The sequence below is a fragment of the Strongylocentrotus purpuratus genome, unplaced genomic scaffold, assembly GCF_000002235.5.
Source record: "Strongylocentrotus purpuratus isolate Spur 01 unplaced genomic scaffold, Spur_5.0 spur5_scaffold_10, whole genome shotgun sequence".
In the NCBI taxonomy this organism is placed as follows: Eukaryota; Metazoa; Echinodermata; class Echinoidea; order Camarodonta; family Strongylocentrotidae; genus Strongylocentrotus; species Strongylocentrotus purpuratus.
In genome coordinates this window covers 2,519,180-2,541,840 of record NW_022145595.1, presented here as the reverse complement: position 1 = coordinate 2,541,840, position 22,661 = coordinate 2,519,180, and the positions used below count along the sequence as shown (strand labels likewise).

The 22,661-nt window shown below is 38.9% G+C and overlaps 2 protein-coding genes across 3 annotated transcripts in view; both read right to left on the bottom strand.

Annotated features, from left to right (window-relative positions):
- Positions 1–1,524: 1,524 nt before the first annotated feature.
- On the bottom strand, positions 1,525–16,547 carry LOC105437580. The gene is made up of 13 exons (XM_030979080.1): positions 16,262–16,547; positions 15,192–15,417; positions 14,122–14,655; positions 12,595–13,246; positions 11,893–12,024; positions 10,490–10,643; positions 8,483–8,698; positions 6,908–7,262; positions 5,986–6,194; positions 4,814–4,945; positions 3,850–4,020; positions 2,939–3,061; positions 1,525–2,233 (listed from the first exon to the last, which is right to left on the bottom strand). The coding sequence occupies exons 2-13, from the start codon at positions 15,394–15,396 to the stop codon at positions 2,033–2,035; spliced, it is 3,084 nt and encodes a 1,027-aa protein (XP_030834940.1). The 5' UTR covers positions 15,397–15,417; positions 16,262–16,547; the 3' UTR covers positions 1,525–2,032.
- Positions 16,548–19,454: 2,907 nt separating this feature from the next.
- The window catches only part of LOC100889560, a 36,533-nt gene continuing 33,326 nt past the window's right edge, over positions 19,455–22,661 (bottom strand). For both annotated transcript variants that reach the window (XM_030979081.1, XM_030979082.1), the window contains 2 exons: positions 20,505–20,886; positions 19,455–19,560 (listed from right to left, as the gene is read on the bottom strand). In XM_030979081.1, the coding sequence (XP_030834941.1) occupies positions 20,737–20,886 (150 nt within the window). In that variant the 3' untranslated portion in view covers positions 19,455–19,560; positions 20,505–20,736. The remainder of the gene's footprint in view (positions 19,561–20,504; positions 20,887–22,661) is intronic.

The following is a 22,661-nucleotide window of genomic DNA, read 5'->3' as shown; positions in this document are numbered from 1 at the left end:
TGTTTGCACGCAAAGGGCAATACAACAAACAATTTTATTTTAGGCCTAATTGATCTGTTCTATATTGTATGGAGCAAAGGGAAGGACTTAAAAGATAAGCTTGAGTTATGGTAAATATAAAAAATAAATTCTCACAGAATCCAACCAAACTTACACTGAATGTTTAAGATTATAATGTATAGTGGCTGAGTAATGAGGGAAGAAAGATCAGGAAATGAGGGCAAGTAGACCCGACATCATGTGCTTATACACAGGTCACTATATGTACGCGCAAATGAGAGTTATGGTTTTGATCGAAGATGATTCCCAGTAAGTTTGTCCACATTTATTTTTGTTTCACTGGAGCAAACAACCAATCTACAGCAGGATAAACAATCAAGAATAAATCATAGCAATTCTCTCTCAATTATTAAAATACGATTCTCATAGCAGAGCTCAAGATTAGCTTTAAAGATGCATGTACTTTGAAGGAAAAAAGGCTTACTGGTATTGGTATATCATATATGTGAAGACAAATTATATATGTGATTGGGATATTGTTCAAAAATTACACTCAGCTTTAACCCTTAATGTACTGGGCTATTTTGAGCACCCACTGACTGGGGGGGGGGGGGGGGGGGGGGGGGGGGGGGGGGGGGGGGGGGGCCTGGGAGGCCCCCCCCCCCATGATCTCGGCCGTCGATTTTCCGATGAACACGAAAATTTGCATGTTTGTAGATATTTACGTAAGGAGCAAGATGGTATAATTAGTTTTTTCCGAATATGCAAATTTTTGTCGTTAGCCTAATTAATTATGCAAAATGCACTAATTTTATGCATTTTACAGAAAACGTGTCAAACTCACCTTTTTGAATGTTGAAACTCATTATTCATATGAAACTTCTTTTCTAACACAAAAAAGTTATTTTAATGTAATTAATAATGATAATTTATGCAAATTTTGATGGATTTTTAATTTTTTTTTTTTTTTGTTGATGACATGCGCATACTAATTGTTATGTAACGCCTAACAGGTATATCCAATTTTGACGAAAATGGTATCAAAATGTGCGTAAGACTTGAGGGAAAAAAAGTCATGAAACGACAATTCAAAATTCCGAGCGGTTGCGGCGCAATCTCCGAAAATGTCGAGGGGGGGGGCCTCCTAGGCCCCCCCCCCCCCCCCCAGTACAGTAAGGGTTAACCCTTTAGGGATAGCTGTAATGTAGACAGGGCCTAATATGTAATGGGTTTCTTTGATACAATTACCAATTTCACTAATTATTTCCATACCACATGTTCTTGGCAAAATCTAAACCCTTATTAAAACTTGTTTGGTAATTTTATTTAAAGTCCATGTTAACACATAACGGTACATGTTAATTCTTAACTATAAAAATGTAGAATACTGAAAGACATGAAATTAAGAACAATTATACAATGTGCATCATATCCCAATTGCACATGTTCAGCCCTACTAACCCTACATCGAGTCTTTGAGACAGCTATTGATAGTATATTTCAGGCAAGATTGGGAAAGGCAAGTGTCATTTTTGCTTCATAAGCATATTGACTTACAATCATATGGGTGCAAACTTTTGACTACACTTTGTGAGGCCAAATAAAAGTATGGTAGCAGATTTTCCTTTTTGAGAAGACATGAAACAGTTCATTGTAATGTTGGACTAGACATGTGCTTTATTCATTACTCAATTATCGACCTTTGACCCATGATATTCTGAAGTCTCTGGCAAAAGAATGGCTCTGTCTTCATGGCGTCCTCACTGAACCATTTCCAAGAAGATGTTGTATATCTTGGGACTTCTCCTTCATCCTAAAGACATACTAGAGTCCCTGTTGTACATGTAGATGTAGGAATGGTAATTTCTTTCAAGTTCTTCCTAAATGGATTGACAAAAAATATCAATTTTTGTAATCGCTCGCACATTGTCCTTTGAAATTCATCAATTGACCTCCAAAAGTCTTTGGATCAGGATAAGCATTTCTCTTTGTGTACTGTCCTCATTGAATTCCTTCTGATATGCACTATTGTTTACACCAATGATGGTCCAGACTTCTGCTTGTCTCCTCCAACGGTGTCCTTTGACCCTTGACCCTTGACATTCTGAAGTCCCTTGTGCAGGAGTGGTACTGTCCTTGTGATGTCCCTCAGACAGAGGTGACCCTGGTGAAGCAGTGCCATGAGACTCCTCCATACCAACACTGCTGATTTGTCATGATGACACTCCAGAAGCTATAACAAGAATGGTGACAAGAAATAAAATGAATCACTGAATTTATTCAAACAATGTACAAGTTGTACATACAAATCATGAGAAAGTGTCCCTAAAGAGTATCAATCATGTAAGAAAATGAAGGTACACAGCTTTAATCCATAACATTAACCTAAATAAAACAACTTCAACTATGGCCTAAATGGCAAGGATAAAGAATGAGATAAAGAATAACAACCAAAGTCCAATTTGGGTGCCATGTTGACCTTATTCTATGCAATCATGTAATGTTATCACAAGTCACTTTATTGTTAATCCTTCCTTATAGAAGTAGAATTTCCAAGCTTATATTTTGAATGTAGTATAGCAACAAGGAATCCCTATTATATATAAACAACAAAATGTACTTTGAATTATTCTTAATAGTGGAATTTGTTAGGAAAAACAATCCAGAAAACGTAATATGGGTTCAAGAACAGTAAAACATCAACTAAATTACAACAGAAATTTACTCATAAATGCATATCACCAAAAAGCATAAACACAAATATGCATATGGGATAAAATATTAGTAAAATCTTAAATCTCTGAACACAAAAAGTTTGGCAAAAATTCCCATAAATCAGCCCTTCTTTCTAGACAAAGTACACAAAGTTAACATTGAGCGACGCCACCACCGGACCAAGACCTTTTGATAGACTAGGACCTGACTGGGTTCTACTTACTTCTTCCATCCTGTTTGCAATGAACATGAGTCTGAGGATCATGATCTTCCAGCCCTTCTTCATCCTTTGTTTTCTTGGCATTAGTCCGATGAGGATGCTCACATACTCTAGAAGCATGCGCACCTAAACAGGATTAAACCATTTGGTTACGTGTCACCTTTTCACAATTAAAAAAAGTGTTAATTTTTATCTTTTGATCTAGAATGCTCTAAATTACAAATGGTACATGAGTCGAAAGTACAACAATCACTGGGAAATTTGAGTCCATTTCTGTTGCAGTCCATTGTGTGGTAAATGCTTATTATCTTATTACTCTTGTGAACCACACTGTGATTCACGAGAGTAATTTATTTGAAAACTAATCATTGAAGTCTTTAAATTGGCAATGCAGAGCAAAATTTTGAGTCAACATTTTCTGGTAATAATTGAAAATTTCTGGTTGATTCAAACCCCAAAATTAATACACACTGTCTCATTTAATAAACACCTTTTTTTTTTTCTTCTCTAAACTACGAGTGGTAAAAAACCTGCGACATGTAATAAACGCTGCCAATTTGAGGAGGAATGATGATTCATTAGGATACTATGAAATGCTATGGGTCAAAGAGGTTATCAAGGTAAAAACAAGACAAAACGTGGACCAAAAAAACAAGACATTTTGTTTTCAGTTTTGAACTTGCAAAAATAGGTCCAGATGGAAGTAAAAATATGAGGCTCATTATGAAAACCCATCTCTGGAATAGTTTTAAACCCCTTATCATCACTTTTATACCTTACAACAGTGTTATTCTGTAAATGATTTTACAGTGTATGTGAATGCTGAAGTATATAGCAGTTTAATCATAGAGAAGATGCTAGATTGTATTATCATGATTATCATCAATAACAAGAAAGGGGCATGCCTTGCTTACCTCTGCTGCAAAGGCGGCCATCTTGGTTGCCGTAGCAACCAATGTAGTCAGCCGTGATTGGTCAGTTTGGCTGGAGGAATAGCTCCAAGGAGTTGTATCTTGATGATCCCAGGTACTTTGTGGGAGTAGATCATCATCAGGCAGTTGAGAAGCAGTCTTGGGTACAAAGAACTGCAGGAAGACAACGTTGAGATAAACTATGATAATGGCTACTGGCAGATCATTGGGTGGGACCACATCAACTGGCCTGTGCCGCCTCCACCCCCCCCCCACCCCCCCCCCCCACAACTGTTAAGACCCATTGGGTAGAAGAAATCATGTTCTCCTTTCAAATTCTTTGATCAGCCCCTGAGTGATCAAAGATATAGTGGTACATTGAGATTCTTACGTAGGAAAAATCCTATAGCATGAAACCAGGGTATCCCTACCCTAAAATATATGATTATATAAGGCTTGTGGCAATTATATCTTTTACGCGAGAGGCCCCTTATACAGAGCGCTAACCTGTATCTCACAGTATTTGTGTTCTCTCTATTCCTCTACTCTGCATTCTCTCTCTCTCACACTCTCCCTCTTCATCCTTCACCCACCCTTCTCCAATGGGTAGCCGGTCCCTAGCTCAATTTCCATCCCTTACTATCGGGCTAAATACCTGCAGGAATATGTTGGTTACTTTGCAGGTGATTCTCCGCATTTTCAGTAAAGTGCATTTTCTTTACTTAATTGTGACGTACTCCCAACTTTTCACCAAGATATTTCTTTGAGCTGTAAAGCTTTTCCAAGGCAATGCGCCTTGTTATTTCCTTCAAACTATTTTCATGTTGTCTTGGAAGTGCTATAAGGATTTTTATTCTTAATTTTTGTTGTAAGCACTTGAAAAATCTGTGCCCTAATAAAAAACTGTTGGATTTAAGGCAAGAAACTTCTCTTCTTCAAAACGAAGAGCACAAACTAGACTACCTACCATTCTCCTCGCCAGCTTCTGAGCTTGCTGGTGGTGCTTGGTGATGATCTTATGATTCCTCATCTTATGATTCTCAATGGCAAGCTCAGTAAAGGAGATAGATTGATTTCTCTTTGATGACAGTAACACAGTCTAAAAGAAATACACAATTAAATATTATTTTCCAAAGGGACAGCTTAAAGATAAAGACCAGTTATGGCTATGCGATTGCATTGTGAAAGAAACGTTGTGGAATCGATCAGAAAAGGTTGATCATCTAGCATATAAGTATTGGTGTAAACTGCAAGGTTCTAGAATCATCAAAATGATAAGAAATTTGGCCCAGTCTTTGTAAAGTTACAAGCACTGTACACAGAAAGATGTATATGGGACTACGCACACGTGCGCTACAAGTGCGCGACACGTGCACGACATGTACGTTTATCTCTCACACACCAATAGATAAATTCATTTACCAAATATATCAATTAGTAGCGATTTCCTGGCAGATTTTGTATCATCATGTATTAGTCAAAACATACTCTTTCACACGATTAGTAAAAAGAGCTTCCATTTCATTTTTTTTTAAATTGGGGCGTTTCCAACACTGGTCTTTACCTTTAATGATGTTTGGCTATGACGTCAAATTGAACATGTCCTTGTATTTTATCACGAGTTGATACTCTTGCTGATATACATTTCGTCGTTTCTGGAATAATCTCCCCAATTCAATCGCAGACGTGTTAATTGAATTTACAGTTGGACCATTTGAGATTGCTTTATGTTATTTTCATTTGGATATATGCCTCCCATAATACAATAATTTCTGGTAATCATGTAAAAATTTAGCTTATAAAGCTTTTCTCATTTTGTACCTGTTTTAAGCAAAAAGGGGTAATCTTTATACTTGATTAACAATCGTGTATGACCCCGTTGATAATGAGGTACTGTAAACGTGGAAATATTTGCGGTACATTAATTTTCACGGATTTCGCACAAAAGTCGGTGTCCGCAAATTTTAGAACCCGCAAAAATATAAACAAGACTTCTTATGCGTGATCTGAACAGGCTAAATTTGGTGCAGCGTGAATTTAAGGACCAGCGATTATGTTTTTGGGTCGCTCAGCGCGAAAAATTTATCGCGCAAAAAAAAAGCAGCGTTTACAGTAATATCATCTTTCAAAGAAACCTACCTCAAGATTCTCCTGCTTCTGAGGGCACTTAAAAATCCAAAGAGAGAAGTCATGGTCCTCCCATGCCGCTAAGCATTCCCAACAGAAGTTGAAGCCACAGATACAGGACATCGACATGCAGCCGCCATTCTTCTCCATTGGGTTACGACAGGAAGGGCACCGTTTGACCATCACGGATGTGATTCTCTCGGATTTTTCATTATCAACACCTACAAGAAATAAAGAAATATGTGGACTATTTTAAATAGTGCACTAATCTTTCCAAGGGAAGATTAAGGTGCCTCTATACATGTGTAGTAATGTAATTATGATGGCATTACTTTAGTATAGATGTCCTAAGGTGCTGAGAGCCGGACATGATGGCTCAGTGGATAGAGCGCCGCTTTATGAACGGGAGGTCGTGGGTTCGATACCCGGTTGAGTCATACCAAAGACTTATAACAATGGGACCTTCTGCCTTCTAGCTAGGCGTTCAGCATATTAGATTGGAGAAGGGTAGTAATAACATATTATGTTATGCAGGGCCCGCTGGAAGAACAGTTTCATAACTGAAGTGGCTACCCTGAGAAAATAAAACGTTATTATTATTATTATTATTAGAGCATTCAAGAAATACATGCATCTTCCTATAAGCTATACTACCTTGGTGGAGAATGGACATTATTGTTATGGCGTAACTTGACTGCAACCCTGGTCATTTTTTTTACAAGCGTTACATATAATTTTGGTCTATTTGCTCCTCACTTTTAATTGTATTGCCAAGAAAACTAGACTATTTTTCCTCTATTTCCAAGGATTTAGAGCAAAAGATGGATGAAAAATATATTTAAAATTGATGAAGCTACCAATTCACAAAGGGCCATGCATCTTTTGACTAACACAAAACCAGAAAGCATGGTAGTCCTAAACATGTATTATTTACCAGTGTCTTTCATATGTTGGATGTGCTGCTCTGCTTGCTTACAGGTAGCCGGCCAGTGAGCAGCCTCCTGGCACTCGGAGCACCACATCACACCACACTCACAGGGGACAGGAACCCCCAGTAACCTCTCAGAAGCCTCTGGTCCTGATTCCAGACCGGTCTTGGACCCGGTCTTGGACTGATCCTTCTCCTTGACCTGGACCAGCCGGCCGCATTTAGGATTGGGACACCATTTCCATTGGGGATGACCGTTGATGCGGTTGTCATGGAGACGGGTAAGATGGATGTGGGTGAGAGCATCAGGCAAGAGAGACAGTAGAGTGGTCTTGTCAATCATGGATTCACATTGGAATGCCTGCAAGATAAAATGAGGGAAAACATTGACAAATCTAGCATTTACATTTACATGACCATTAAAGGAATCTGGTAACTTTGTCTCAGATTCTGAAACAAAATCCTGGACTTAGCTCATGCTGCAATGATAATAATAAACCTTTAGGTCAGTCAGGAACCACATGACTTTTACAAGCCTGTCTGATTATCAAGATATTTATGATTGGAATTGCAAATTTTGTAAAACCGGTCACTCAAAGATTTTTAATTTTTTGAGGCATTTCTTGATTATTTTGAAACACGATTTTTTTAGGGCTTCAACACTGGTAACACGTAGGGCTGTGCATCTTAGATTTAACATTGTTAAATGATGCCTTTAACAAATGAACTAATGTCAACATGCTGTTCTAAAAGATAGAGTGAATATAATATATTACATACTGGATAAAAGTCCTTGTAAATTGCTTCATTTTCACTCATCACACAGTTTCACAGTGACATAAGGACCTTAAAGGCATCGTTAACAATGTTAAATATGAGATGCATGGCCCTACGTGCCACTAGTGTCTGTGATATGGTGTAATATGGAAGCCATAAAAAAATCGCACTTCAAAATGATCAAGAAGTGCCTCAAAAAGAGTAAAAATCTTTGAGTGACCGGTTTTACCATACTCCTTTTCCCCAATAGACTGTAGTGTAATGAAAACCGTTTGGCAAATGCGAAATTTGGTTTTGATTTCCAATCATAAATATCTTGATAATCAGACAAGCAGTCGGCTTGTAAAAGTCATGGAATTCCTGACTGACCTAAAGGTTAATAATTATCATTGCAGCATGAGCTAAATCCAGGATTTTGTTTCAGAATCTGAGACAAAGTTACTGGATCCCTTTAAGCTTTAGCCTCATCAAATCATGACGATCGAGCAACTACACAGGTAAAGGTAGTGATGCCTTTTTAAGAATCAAAGACATACAAACGAAGACTGCTTATGTAAGCTCTCAATGAGAAACTGTAGTCCTGCTTCACTGGGGAGTTTCATTACCTGGTCTGATCTATTAAAGAAAAGTAATACATTTTCCTTCTTTTCGAAAGGCACATTTTCATCACATTACTTTCACCACGTTTCTCAAATTGTTAAACGACATTTTTCGATGATTTGTCCACGCAAACTCCAAGAAACTTGCTGTAAATGTTGTGATTCCCCTTCAATAGCCAAAGACATGCACAAAAAGATTACTTACTGGACAATAGATGATGGTCTCGCCCATCAGCACCCTGCTGGTCACATGATGTACCCAGCATGCATTGCAGAACAAATGGCCACATCCATGCAGGGCAGTCCCCTTCTCTTCACCTTCATCACCAGAGGGCGCTAGACTCTCCAAGCAGATTCCACAGCTGTCCTCACCCTCAAGGCTGATCTCCGATTCAGAGAAATCAGGGGTCCCATTTAGAGGCTGTGCATGGAGGGCATTGAAAAGTGATACAATGATTTAAACATAATTCCGGTAATGGGAACCTAAATACAGTCAAACCTGCTATAGTGACCACCTGTCTACAAAGACCACATTTTTTGTTTTCCTTGAAAATGGTTTCTCATTGAAACATGTACTAAAGGAACCTATATATATATATATATATATATTATATATATATATATATATATATATATAAAAAGACCACTTTTTGTGTTTCCCTCGGGCGGTCGCTATAGACAGGTTGACTGTATTTTCTTTGCCTTTATAAATTTTTAATGTAGCACTAGCGCTTTGCCCACACACAGCTGCTTCTAAAAATATCCATGCTTGCAGAAGTAAAAATATAATAATAATAATAATAATATTGACATTGATATGGCACTTTGTACTAATGATTGTAAGCGCTGTACTATTTATTTATTTATTTATTTATTTCTAATCTTTTGACAGGGTAGCCCATTCACCAATAAGTAGTGGTCTTCCGTGGGGCCCTGAATAAACATGATCAAAAAGCATAACGTTTATACAGAACAGTTAAAAATAATACTCGTTTGCAAAATAAACACATATCATTAACCTAGTTCAACAGTAATGTCAATAGGAAAATACTGATTAAGTCGCAATTATGTGTAGTAAGCCGGCATTAGTCAACCTACCCTGATAAGCTAGTGCTCTGGCAATCAAGGAATTTCCTCTTACCAAGTATCCCTTTACATCACCTGGGTAAAGACTGGCAAATGTAGATTAATGCCTTGCCAAATAACATTAGAGCTGCGGCATGACTCAAACCACATATCCACAAGACCAGTTTTAGAGGTGTCATGTTATGTTTTTTCTTTCTTATCAAAGATTGAATTTGTGTGTGTAGTGTACTGGTAAAAATGTGAATTTCAGCTGTGAAACCCAATTTCATGAATGAGGTCAATTTTCAATAGGGAGTTCACACCTACAAGAAAAAGTGAGATTCGAAAACCATTTTTTTTGCATCACAATTCGCATTAAGTCTTGCTATTTTTCAGAATAATCGCTATAGTTTGCCATGCGCAATGTGTGTAAATGGTATTGAGAATCAAAAATTTATTTATTTAATCCCAGGATTCCAAGCAGGCATACATCCTTGAGATTCACGCATGTGCAGTTTGGACAATCTTGTCGTCGAGCGAGAATTCTCCGCATGTGAATGGTCGCCAAAAAAATTCAATCTTTGCATCGCAATCCAATTTGCACTATTTATTGACATGTGTGCACGGACGCAAAATAAATATTGCACTAATTGATATGTGTGAACGGGTCTACTGACACATCTCAATTTGACTGATTCAACCATTATGTAAAAATACAATCCAACAAGAACGTGATGTACTATTATTCACTGTATCAAAGTTTCACTAATTCACATGAGAACAGATTAGAATCAATTTGACCATTAGAACCTTGGTAATAAGGGAGTTTACAGATACAATCTGCGCATGGGCAAATAAAGGTCATTTGTACAAAAATGGTAAAACCCACAGAAATGAATACTGGATATGCGCTCATGAAAGTTATGTAACATTATTCATTTATGCACCAACGGTACATTCTATGATACGCAGGTGGAAGTATTCTTTTCAAGAGGTCAAACAAAAGGTATTCATGAAGCACATCTAGGACTTTGGCAGTTATTATATTAAGATGCTCAAAGTAGAACTTCTCCGTGTGTAAAAGATCTGTTGATATTTGGGGTCATTTGTACCATGTGCTAAACTCTCTTATATGGTTGATATATACCTGTTCATATCCAGCCTCTGCATCATCTAACTGAGCTTTGACATGTTCAAGAGTGTCATATGTGAAAGTCCATCCCATCATTCTTCGCACAGTCTCCAGCGTGACTTCCGGTCTCTTGGATTTACAAACGTTAGATTCCAATATCTCCGGGCAACTATACATTACAAAATGGAAAGTTAAAATACATCTCATTATTTTGTTACTGGTCTTTTCATAAACATAAACCATTAAATAAGTAATTTTGATTGTGTACATGTACAGCGCTTTGAAACTTTTGTCACAAGCGCTATATAAATTTGTCATATTATTATTTTTATTATTATCTTTACAACCCTTTCATTTGTGATTTAAATAAAAATGAAAACAATGAGAAAAGGAAAGACACTCCTTCCTTGAAAGTAGAGAGTTAAAGAAAAAGAGAGAAAAAGATGATTCACATATACTGCTTATCACACTGTGTGGCTATATTTGCTGAATTTCATTTAAGGATGACGCCATATGGACACCAATTTGAAGATTAAGATGTTTCATTAAATAATTTATATATTTTCAATTGGACATTGTCTTGTTGCTCATTTAATTCTTTACTGAATATTTTGCAGTACCACTATATACGCATCAGGAGAAAGAAAAAAAATGTTATACATCAAAGAAATCCCTCCTATGTTTCTTCATCAAACTCTCTCTCTCTCTCTTAAAGACTACCTAACTTTCTTCTTATTTGCTCATTCTCATTCCCCCCTTTATAATTAGTCAAGTTATATTCTGACGTCAAGGTCCCCCCTCCCCATACTGGCTACTTCCATAGCGTATTTAGAGATATAGTTGTGGCACGCGCAATTGCACATGATCAAAGGTCAATTCATGGAGCTTCAAATACATGTAGTTCCCTCTCACATACAATCTCCGGGGGGGGGGGGGGGGAACTATTTAGAGCTCCATTCATTGACCTTTGATCAGGTACATGTGCACGTGTCACAACTGTCCCTCTCAATACGATATGGCTATTACCATCCCTCCAGCGATAGCGTGTACTAAGTTAGTGTGTACTAAGTTAGCGCGTACTAAGTTAGTCCACACTATTATGGAGTGCCTGTTGAAACTCATTTACCCTGTACAGATTATTTTAATCCTTCAATGAAAAGTGTCCAAAAAATTAAGTTTGCAATGAAATGGGAAGGAAAGATAATATGAGCATGAACTGAATCTTTACAAAGTCTTTGGTAGATTATTTTTGTCATGAATATTGAAGGAGGAAGATAAAACCTAGCATTCCAAAGAAGTGTGAATTAAAATTCTTGTTTAATCTAGACTTAGTCCCGGGAGAATACCACCCCTTGTCTTTAAAGCTTGCCTAGATCTGTCTTTCTCTCTCAATGCCATCAATGTAAAACCACACTAACCTGGCATGATGAGAAAGAATCTCTTTCAGCTTGTCTACGAGGGACAGGATGTCTAGAGGAGGAGTAGAGATGCCTTCTCTGATGACTGGATGTAGATCTTGTACTGGGAAATCACCACTGCAACACCTCAACCTGCCAAAATGTAATCATATTAAAATTCAATATTGTTGTTTGTTCTCTTCTCCCTTACAATACAAATGTGGATTTATAATTTAGGAAAGTTAATAATAATAACGATAATATTCAGTTCTTGTATAGTGCATAATACGTTATGAAATAACATCTCTATGCACTTCCAAAGAGCTTTGGAAATTATTAGCCTAGCTTTAGCTCCTATAGAATTAATGTACAATAAATAGTTCACCAGAGAGTTTGGCATTGACCTTGTAACTTTGTTTAATGTAAATTCGTTCAGTGTGCAACTGATTGCCAGAGTATTCATAACAGAGGTTAATAGGATGTGTTAATAACTGAGACAGGTCTTCAACAAGTTCAGGAAATGATTCTCAACCTTTTTTTTTTATCCTGTCACAAACATTGATCTCATTTTCTTCTTCCTTTTATTTTTAAATTAAAAAAGTACCCTAAACAACCAATATAAAGATATTGACTCATCATAAGGAAATCAGTGATGTTATACACTTCATTGATATACTTATCAGACATGAATCAACATTAAATGAATATGTCAGGTAAACTTACCGTATGTTCACCATTTCTTTATCGTGTCCAGCATTTTCTACAGCAAACACAGCTGACGCACATACAGGAACCTGACTGCCTGAAACTGCCTTCATCTTGATAGAAAACTTCCTGGGTACAGAGCGTCCGTCTACATAATCATGCCCAAAGTCCATCCTCAGTCTGTCAGGATGGACAACTTCTTTGGCCACACTGCCTAGCTCCAGCCAAGACACCCTGTGGTCATCCTGAATTGTAGATGACCCATCGGATTCAAAACCGCTGTCCGTAGTGTCTATATAACTGAAGTCCAACTTGGACTCCGCCGTCTCAGGTTCAAGGGTTGCAAGGTCAGGCCGATGGATTGCATAGCCCTTGCCGTAACGCTTCCTTGTTGGGGATGCCAATGCAGTGAAGCACTCTGCCTTGTCCTCAGCTCCATCCTTCTCAAATGTCTCCTGGCGGTTTCTCTTGCAAGGCTTTGTCCGTTGACTTGAAGTGATGAACGAACCAAGGTCAAACGGAGCACTGTCTTCAAGATGTTTCACCCAATCATCACCTCCAGGAACAGTATGAACGGGCCACTCCTCATCCACATCAAAATCTAAATGGATACCTTCATAGAGGTCAGTATCCAGTTGACACTTAATGTGGGAATCATTTTTCAGGCGACCTGTAATTTAGATAACAAATTAAATCAAAAATATATCACAGGTCATTTTACCCATTGACTACTGAATTCTTATATTCCCACAGACTTTACACAGGATTCACTTGGTTCCCATTATCCCATAGGTTGATAGAAGGGCATGTTTTTCATGTAACCCTATACATATATATACCAGTGGCTTCATCATTTCTAAGGTTGCAAGACAAAGTAATTGAAAGTGATGACAGATCTTTAATAAATCTGTAATATAATACTGTAAACAAATCATGACATGCAATACAAAGTCACATAGTGTTTTCTGCTTTCAAATTCAATATCTTAAAGTATTTCTCCATTTAGAACTCATAAAAAATGATTGAAAAATTAAAATGACTTTCTAACGAATAGCAGACCTAGAAAAATAACACCTTTTAATAATTAAGAATTCACATTGTGATGAACTGAACATCAAATCATTATAGATGAGTTTAGATCTGCTTAAAGGTATAGACCAGTTTTTGGAAACGCCCCCTCTCAAAAAATGGAATGAAAGCTCTTATTACCAATCATGTGAAAGAATATGTTTTGACTAATACGTGATGATACCGCCTACTAATTGATATATTTGGTAAATTATTATATATCTATCTGCACGTGTTGCGTAATCCCATATACGTCTTTCTGTGTACAGTGCTTTCAACTTTACCAAGACTGGGCCAAAAATCTTATCATTTTGATGATTCCAGAACCTTGCAGTAAACACCAATACTAATATGCTAGATGATCAGCATTTTCTGATCGATTCCACGACGTTTCTTTCACAATGCAATCGCATGACCAGAACTGGTCTTTACCTTTAAGGGATGTCAGTCACAAGTTGGATTAATAATCGGACTTACCTGCTGAATGTCTCTTATCCCACTCTTCATCAAAAGGTTTACACCTTGCCTGCATGATACACTGATGCAGGGGGGTTGGACGAAGCACCTCATATCGTAGCTCCGGTAGAAACCTTGGCACATGTTCTGCACCTCTGTTACCCAGCGCGGGGGGGACGGCGATCCTCTTTCCCGTCCGCGCCCTCTCCCTTCTTCGCTCTGCCTTTTCCTCTCTGCGATTACGAACAGCCTCTGGGTTGGATAGAAGATCTTCCTGGTAAGAGCAGTTCGACCTGGCCCTCCTACAGCTGCTTCCTTCAGTGTTTGACCGATGAACAGCTTTACAGGATGGCTTTCCTCTCTTGTGATGACATCTGACCAACTTGCAACTGTCCTTGGAGCAGGGTATCTCCCGCTCCACCATGATGACTTGGTAATCACAGTCCTTGTGGAATTCCCTGTCAGCAATGCCCTCAGCAATCATGGCTGGTAACAACCATCTCTTTTTCTTATTCAAAGAGTACAGGACCGGCTCTATATAAAAATCACCAATATCTGAGAACACATAAGTGAGAAATATGGGTGATTTTCATTTTCAAAGACTTAATTATATAACGGGTAACAAATTTAACACTGAAGCTCAGGCAATAGGAGGCGAGTTGGCTCAGATGGTAAAGCGTCCAAAGATCCCGGGTTCGACTCCCACCCAGGCGGATGACTGAAGCCAGCGTTGTGTGTTAATGGGCCCCTTCCCTTGTTCATAGATGCAGGTTATGTCAAGAGGAAAACACTCCATCCCTCGGATAGGATGTTAAATGGAGGCCCCGTGTACAGGAGAGTCACCACCCTTGCACGTTAAGAACCCATTGCACTATTTGTATGAGAGTAGAAGGAAACCCCGGTGTAATGGTCCACCTGCATACCCCAACCAGGCCGAGTATACGGCATCTGCAAGAATCTTCAGTATTGAAGGAGGCAGATTATCTTGAAGAAGAAGAAGAAGAATTTCAAGGATGACAAAAGGAAAACCCACAAATTTAATAAACAGGAATAACTTTAAAAAATGAAAAGACCCCAGAAATAATACGCACCTGAATTAGACTCCAATCCACCATCTTGAACAATCTCCTCAAAATCCATTGAATGGCTGGCATTGAATAATCCAGTCTTCGCTTTGACGATGGCATACTGCCCATTGAAGGCAGACATATTGCCACAGGTAGCTTGACTTTGGATGTATCGCAGGGTCTTCCCACTGCGAGTCATGCACTTCTTTCTCCCGAGGCTTGCTGCCATCTTGGCTGATCTTCTGTTGTACTGTGTAATAAAAAGAAATATATTATGAAGAGGCCTATAAACTTTAACCCATGATAAGCAAGTTAACCCATTGCCTAAGAGAACCTTTGGGAGTGCTTCATAAAGACTAAGATCAACTTTAAGTTGGACTTACATGTAACTATGGCAGGTCGTTCATGCCACCATTTGCTCTCACTATTTACTGGCACTTGTCTCTCAAGGGACGTATAAATCATGGTCACAAATCTACAGAATTTATATTTTTTTCTTCTAAAGATCATAATGGTGAGAGCAAATAGTGGCATGAATGGCCTGCCATATTTATAAAGTCCAACTTTAAGTCGGATCTTACATTTGTGAAACACTTCCCATGCCAGGTGTACCTATGGGATGAGAGAATTCAGTACATGCATTGACTGGAAATACTGAATCTTATGTACACTTGACTTGGTAGATTCAGAACAATTAAATCGAGAGGTTAAGTCTGAAAAATGTCTTGACATTTATATTCATAACCCTGCCAACCCTCATCCCTCGCATTTCGTCCCCCCCCCCCCTCAAAGAATATATGAATCACCCTTTTTCCAAAGACTTCTTCAATTATAATTTCAAATGGTTGGAAAGATGGAAAGATGCCCCAAAACATTGTAGACTCTAAGTCAAAATTGTAATTACTACCTCTTTACATTTCGAAAAAATGTGACCCATGCAATGGCCAAGGTACAACCCGCTGTTTGAATCGTTTTCATAGAGCTCTGAGCTCTGGAGCTCCGACGCCTTTGGCGTCGGCGTCGGAGCTCCCTGGAGTTAGCTCAGAGCTGCAGCCTCCACTCAGAAAGCATTCAATAATTTTCAATAGACTTACATGAAATATGGATGACAGATCCTATGTGCCTCCTTCGACCTTCCAAGCCTTGCACAATCACCGTCTGATTCGACCAATTTACCCAGGCCGTTAAATACATGCTTAAAAAACACATCATTATATATAGTTCGTCTGCTCTCGTTACAGGCCATGTTGCAATCATAACACAGTGGGTGCACGTATTAGGCAATGATGTCATTGTTTAGTCTCTACTCAAGAGCTAAAATAATTTAAATCGCCAGTGTCAAGCACAAAATCATCTAGCCGGAAAAAATAAAAGGAAGCTATATCGCAGGAATGAATAATTACATCTGAAAAGAGACCAAGAAGTCAAAACCAAAACAAATTAAGTCATCATGCGCTATGAAAAAGTGCATGCTGATCATGTAGTCAAACGAAGACTCGACCTTGGTTATCAAGTTTGGGTTTTAGGCTGTAGGCGTAATTGTAAAGCATTTCTTTATAAAGTGTTGTTTTAATTAGTACTTTAGAATTAGTGTAATGCAATAGAAATGTATTTTCGATCTAACAATTAAGTAATGATTATTGCAATGATTTACAATTCTAAAGAAGTTATACCTGGTTGTTAATACCGCGGCTGGTTATTGGAGAAATATATTTCACATTTTTTTTGGTTTTGTTGATTATCTGAAAGGAAAAAATACAAACTTCTAATAACAAGTTACCCATATAGAAACGGGAAAATATAAAAGACCAGAAAAAACGAAGAAGAAGAAGAAGAAGAAAAAGAAGAAGAAGAAGAATGAAGAAGAAGAAGAAGGAGAAGGAGAAGGAGAAGGAGAAGGAGAAGAAGAAGAAGAAAAGAAGAAGAAGAAGAAGAAGAAGAAGAAGGAGAAGAAGAAGGAGAAGAAGAAGAAGGAGAAGAAGAAGAAACGCCCTGAGGAGACACTGTACTGCTATGGGTTAAAATTAAAATAATAATCATAGTTGATTTAAAATGCCACTGAAGACACGTCAACCCTGGGGTAAAATTTATTATTTACGCTGTAAGGCAACATTAATGATCTATGGCCTCCTAAGGAAAGTTATACAGTTTTTAACAAAACATATCAAAACCAGAAACAAAAATAATTTTTTGCAAAATAAAATTTATTTTATTAAAATAAATATCATACATAAAGATATAGGTCTATCTGCATATCTGAAGTGCAGTGTCTGATTCGTTTTAAATATACATGTAGAGTTGTTGCAGTGTATATTTTTAAAGAGTTGCATTATAGTGCTGGATGATCAGTCATTAAACTTTCACAAGAAATGTTTATCACATACACTGATACCAATATCAGTGGCGGATCCAGAGGGGGGGGGGGGGGGGGGGGGGGGGGGGGGGAGGCACGTGCCCCCCCCCCCCCGTCCCCCCCAAAAATGTTAAAATCAGCCCTAAATTCGCCAAAAATGTACTGAAAAACAGGGACGTGCCATCGAAGATGATTCCCAGTAAGTTTGTCCGCATTTATTTTTGTTTCACTGGAGCAAACAACCAATCTACTGCAGGAAACAATCCAGAATAAATCATAGCAATTTTCTCTCAAAATACGATTACCATACCAGAGCTCAAGATTAGCTATAAAGATGCATGTACTTTGAAGGAAAAAAGACTTATATCACATATGTGAAAACAAATTATATATGTGATCAGGATATTGTTCAAAAATGAAACTCAGCTTTAACCATTTAGGGATAGCTGGACTGTAGACAGGGCCTAATATGTAATGGGTTTCTTTGATACAATCACCAATTACACTAATAATTTCCATACCACATGTTCTTGGCAAAATCTTAACACTTATCAAAACTAGTTTGTTAAAGGTAATACATGTACAAAGGTTTGGGAACTTTTGAAAATTGGCTGGATAAAGATTCTTTACCATTTTGAAATATTTGGATGCCCCTGTGGATGTATTATATGCACTAAAAAAATTAGCCCCTAAAACACTTTTGCTTCCGAGAAAAATTGAATATCAAACCCGGTAAATTTCAATAATTTTCAAATAGCGCCTAATACGGCCACACAACGGTAGCTGCGATCATGAAAATCTCAGAATATGTAGTTGGGATATATAATTTTCAAACAGGAATAGCTAATCGGTCAATTTTATTCAAAAAACATTGTTTCATAGCTAAATTAATATCTTGACCTTGAGAGGGAGCTATAAAACGAAAAGAGTCTAATATTTACAATTTCATCACTTTAGTCTCGATTTCAACCGTGACAATGATCACTGAATATTGTACGATCGCATTTGCTTCAAATATGTTTATTTGAACCGAATTCATGACCCCATACCAAAACTTTGTAATACCTTTCATGTAATTTAAAGTCCATTTTTAACACATACACGTAAGTTCTTAACTACACAAATATAGAATACTGAAAGACATGAATTTAAGAACAGACTTGTGCATCATATCCCGATTGCACATGTTCAACCCTACTACATCCAGTCTTTGCAGCAAATAGTTTAAAGTACTCCTTCAGGCAAGAATTGAAAAGGAAGTGTCATATTTGCTTTATAAGCATATTGAATTTTGACTACACATTGTCAGGCCACATAGAAGCAACAGATTTTCCTTTTGAGTTCTATTGACAAGAAACAGTTCATCGTAATATTAGTCTAGAGTCTATACATGTGCTTTATACATTACTCAATCATCGACCTTTGACCCATGATATCCTTAAGTCTCTGGCAAAAGAATGGCTCTGTCTTCATGGTGTCCTCACTGAACCATTTCCATGGTGGCAAGAAGATGTTGTCTTTATAGACTTCTCCTCCATCCTAAAGACATTACTAGAGTCCCTGTTCTAGATGTAGGAACAGTACTTTCTTTCAAGTTCTTCCAAAATGGATTGACAAAAAATATTAATTTTTGTAATGGCTCGCACATTGTCCTTTGAAATTCATCAATTGATCTCCAAAAGTCTTTGGATCAGGATAAGCATTTCTCTTTGTGTACTGTCCTCATTGAATTCCTTCTGAAATGCTCTTTTGTTTACACCAATGATGGTCCAGACTTCTGCTTGTCTCCTCCAACGGTGTCCTTTGACCCTTGACATTCTGAAGTCCCTTGTGCAGGAGTGGTACTGTCCTTGTGATGTCCCTCAGACAGAGTTGACCCTGGTGAAGCAGTGCTTGTCTCCTCCAATGGTGTCCTTTGACCCTTGACCCTTGACATTCTGAAGTCCCTCATGCAGGAGTGGTACTGTCCTTGTGATGTCCCTCAGACAGAGTTGACCCTGGTGAAGCAGTGCTTGTCTCCTCCAATGGTGTCCTTTGACCCTTGACATTCTGAAGTCCCTGTGCAGGAGTGGTACTGTCCTTGTGATGTCCCTCAGACAGAGTTGACCCTGGTGAAGCAGTGCTTGTCTCCTCCAATGGTGTCCTTTGACCCTTGACCCTTGGCATTCTGAAGTCCCTCGTGCAGGAGTGGTACTGTCCTTGTGATGTCCCTCAGACAGAGTTGACCCTGGTGAAGCAGTGCTTGTCTCCTCCAATGGTGTCCTTTGACCCTTGACCGTTGACATTCTGAAGTCCCTCGTGCAGGAGTGGTACTGTCCTTGTGATGTCCCTCAGGCAGAGGTGACCCTGGTGAATCAGTGCTTGTCTCCTCCAATGGTGTCCTTTGACCCTTGACCCTTGGCATTCTGAAGTCCCTCATGCAGGAGTGGTACTGTCCTTGTGATGTCCCTCGGGCAGAGGTGACCCTGGTGAATCAGTGCTTGTCTCCTCCAATGGTGTCCTTTGACCCTTGACCCTTGACATACTGAAGTCCCTTGTGCAGGAGTGGTACTGTCCTTGTGGTGTTCCTCAGGCAGAGGTGACCCTGGTGAATCAGTGCTTGTCTCCTCCAATGGTGTCCTTTGACCCTTGACCCTTGGCATTCTGAAGTCCCTCATGCAGGAGTGGTACTGTCCTTGTGATGTCCCTCAGGCAGAGGTGACCCTGGTGAATCAGTGCTTGTCTCCTCCAATGGTGTCCTTTGACCCTTGACCCTTGACATACTGAAGTCCCTTGTGCAGGAGTGGTACTGTCCTTGTGGTGTTCCTCAGGCAGAGATGACCCTGGTGAAGCAGTGCTTGTCTCCTCCAATGGTGTCCTTTGACCCTTGACCCTTGACATTCTGAAGTCCCTTGTGCAGGAGTGGTACTGTCCTTGTGATGTCCCTCAGGCAGAGGTGACCTTGGTGAAGCAGTGCTTGTCTCCTTCAATGGTTTCCTTTGAACCTTGACCCTTGACATTCTGAAGTCCCTTTGCAGGAGTGGTACTGTCCTTGTGATGTTCCTCAGGCAGAGGTGACCCTGGTGAAGCAGTGCTTGTCTCCTCCAATGGTGTCCTTTGACCCTTGACCCTTGACATTCTGAAGTCCCTTGTGCAGGAGTGGTACTGTCCTTGTGATGTCCCTCAGGCAGAGGTGACCCTGGTGAAACAGTGCTTGTCTCCTCCAACAGTGTCCTTTTACCCTTGACCCTTGACATTCTCAAGTCCCTTGTGCAGGAGTGGTACTGTCCTCGTGATGTCCCTCAGACAGAGTTGACCCTGGTGAAGCAGTGCCATAAGACTCCTCCATACAAACCCGGCTGACTTGCCATGATGACTCTCCAGGAGCTATAACAAGAATGGTGAACAGGAATAAAATTAGTTTCAATTTTCAAACCTTAAACCAATGAAACGGAACTTCCCGTTCTATGAGTAGGCCTATTAATTATTACCGATTCAGCTTGCAGTGCAGTGCCGCCGTCAGCAGTGGTTATAGGCCTACTGCGCCATTAGGTACATGTGCACGCTGCCGCGCCATGTCTGCTGGAGCTGGAGGCGATCGCGCAAGGGCAGAAACATGGTCATGGAGAAGTTTTTCGTTGTGAAAGCGTAAACCCGCTAAAATCTGGTAATTTTAAATGACCAGCAAATAATGAACCACGACCAGTAAATCAATATTAGGGACTTTTAGATTTGCACGATGAGAATGTGGACTGCAACGTGTGACCTCCTTTTAAGGCACTGCCAGTGCTTAAAAGGACGTCACATGTGAGGGGGCTGGATAAATGCACATATATTTGTTTCGGGGGGTCCAGTTTTTTGGGAACATTTTTGGCCGACTCAGCCGGCCAGTGAATATTAAAGCGGGGGGATGCTGGAGAGGAGGACTACTAATCTATTTTATTTTTTCAAGGGGGGGGGGGGGGGTGAAGCGCCGTATTAGCATGACTTTCTTTTTAACTCTTACTTTCACCTATCTCAGATAACCCTAAGTTTTTGGTTGCTGCTTTATAATGTAGTTGATAATGCATGATTAAAATAAAGAGAGAGAGAGGGAACCACCATCATTTTGCAATGGATCAGGGTTTGTGTAATGTACATTTGAAACCATTTCTTAGCGTCTCAACCCTAAAAAAATAGCAAAACTATACTTGAGGAAAATCATTATACTGAACTGAATAAAGAATAATAGCTTTATATTGGCTCATACTAATACTGATACGAGCTAAAGTATTTGTATAGAGGTATTCCAAAATGACATTCTGATAATCAATATTTTGTTCTGGTATCATATGTATATACGCATAATACAACTGATCTCTATGATTTCTTAACGTGACATAGCTTCTTCTCCCCCTGCAAACAAAAAAGAAAACAAGGTTATTTAATAAAAGGATCATACGACAAATAATCATTGTGATTCAAATTGTTGCAAGGATTTTTTTGAATAAGCAATGCTTTTCACCAGAATCTTCTTTAAAAAACGACTTTTACAAATCACAGCCATGCAAATCTGCCACTAGTGTGTTGTAAGATCACTTTCAGATTAGGAGAAATGTATTCTTTAATGAGTATTTTACATTGAATGGAACGTCTCAACTCAGTAAGCATGGCAGAGATTTGTAAAAGTCGTTTTTACAAAGAAGATTCGGGTGAATAGCAGTGCTTATTCAAACAAATATTCGCACAATTTGAATCACAATCATTATTTGTCGCTTAATCCCTTTTAATGACCTTGTTTTCTTTCTCGTTTGAAAGGGGAGAAGAAGATAAGCCACGTTAAAGACATCATAAAGATCAGTGTTGTATGCCTATATATTATACACAGGCCCCGCGGAACGTTTATCAAAATGGGGGTCTAAAGTATTTACGATCAGGTAGAGGGTAGCGAGCGTAAATTGGTGGGGGGGGGGGGGGTTCAGAGGTTTTAGGCATTTAATTACGGTCAGAGAAGCACAAATATTTTGATGCCGCATTTGTGTTACTGGCAGGTCAGGGGGGGGGGCGTTTTCTATTTTATTTCTTAAGGTAAAATGTACATTACTATCCTATTTTTTACCGGTTCGTGAGGCTGGGGGGGGGGGGGGGGGGGGTCCATGGATCCGCATCTGTCCAAAATAGCA

Coding starts and splice junctions, on each gene's coding strand:
- LOC105437580 (XM_030979080.1), bottom strand. CDS start 15,396: ATGGCAGCAAGCCTCGGGAGAAAGAAGTGCATGACTCGCAGTGGGAAG. Junction 12,025..12,594: donor AAAGAAATGGTGAACATACG/GTAAGTTTACCT, acceptor ACATTTTGGCAG/GTTGAGGTGTTGCAGTGGTG. Junction 6,195..6,907: donor CCAACATATGAAAGACACTG/GTAAATAATACA, acceptor TATTTCTTGTAG/GTGTTGATAATGAAAAATCC.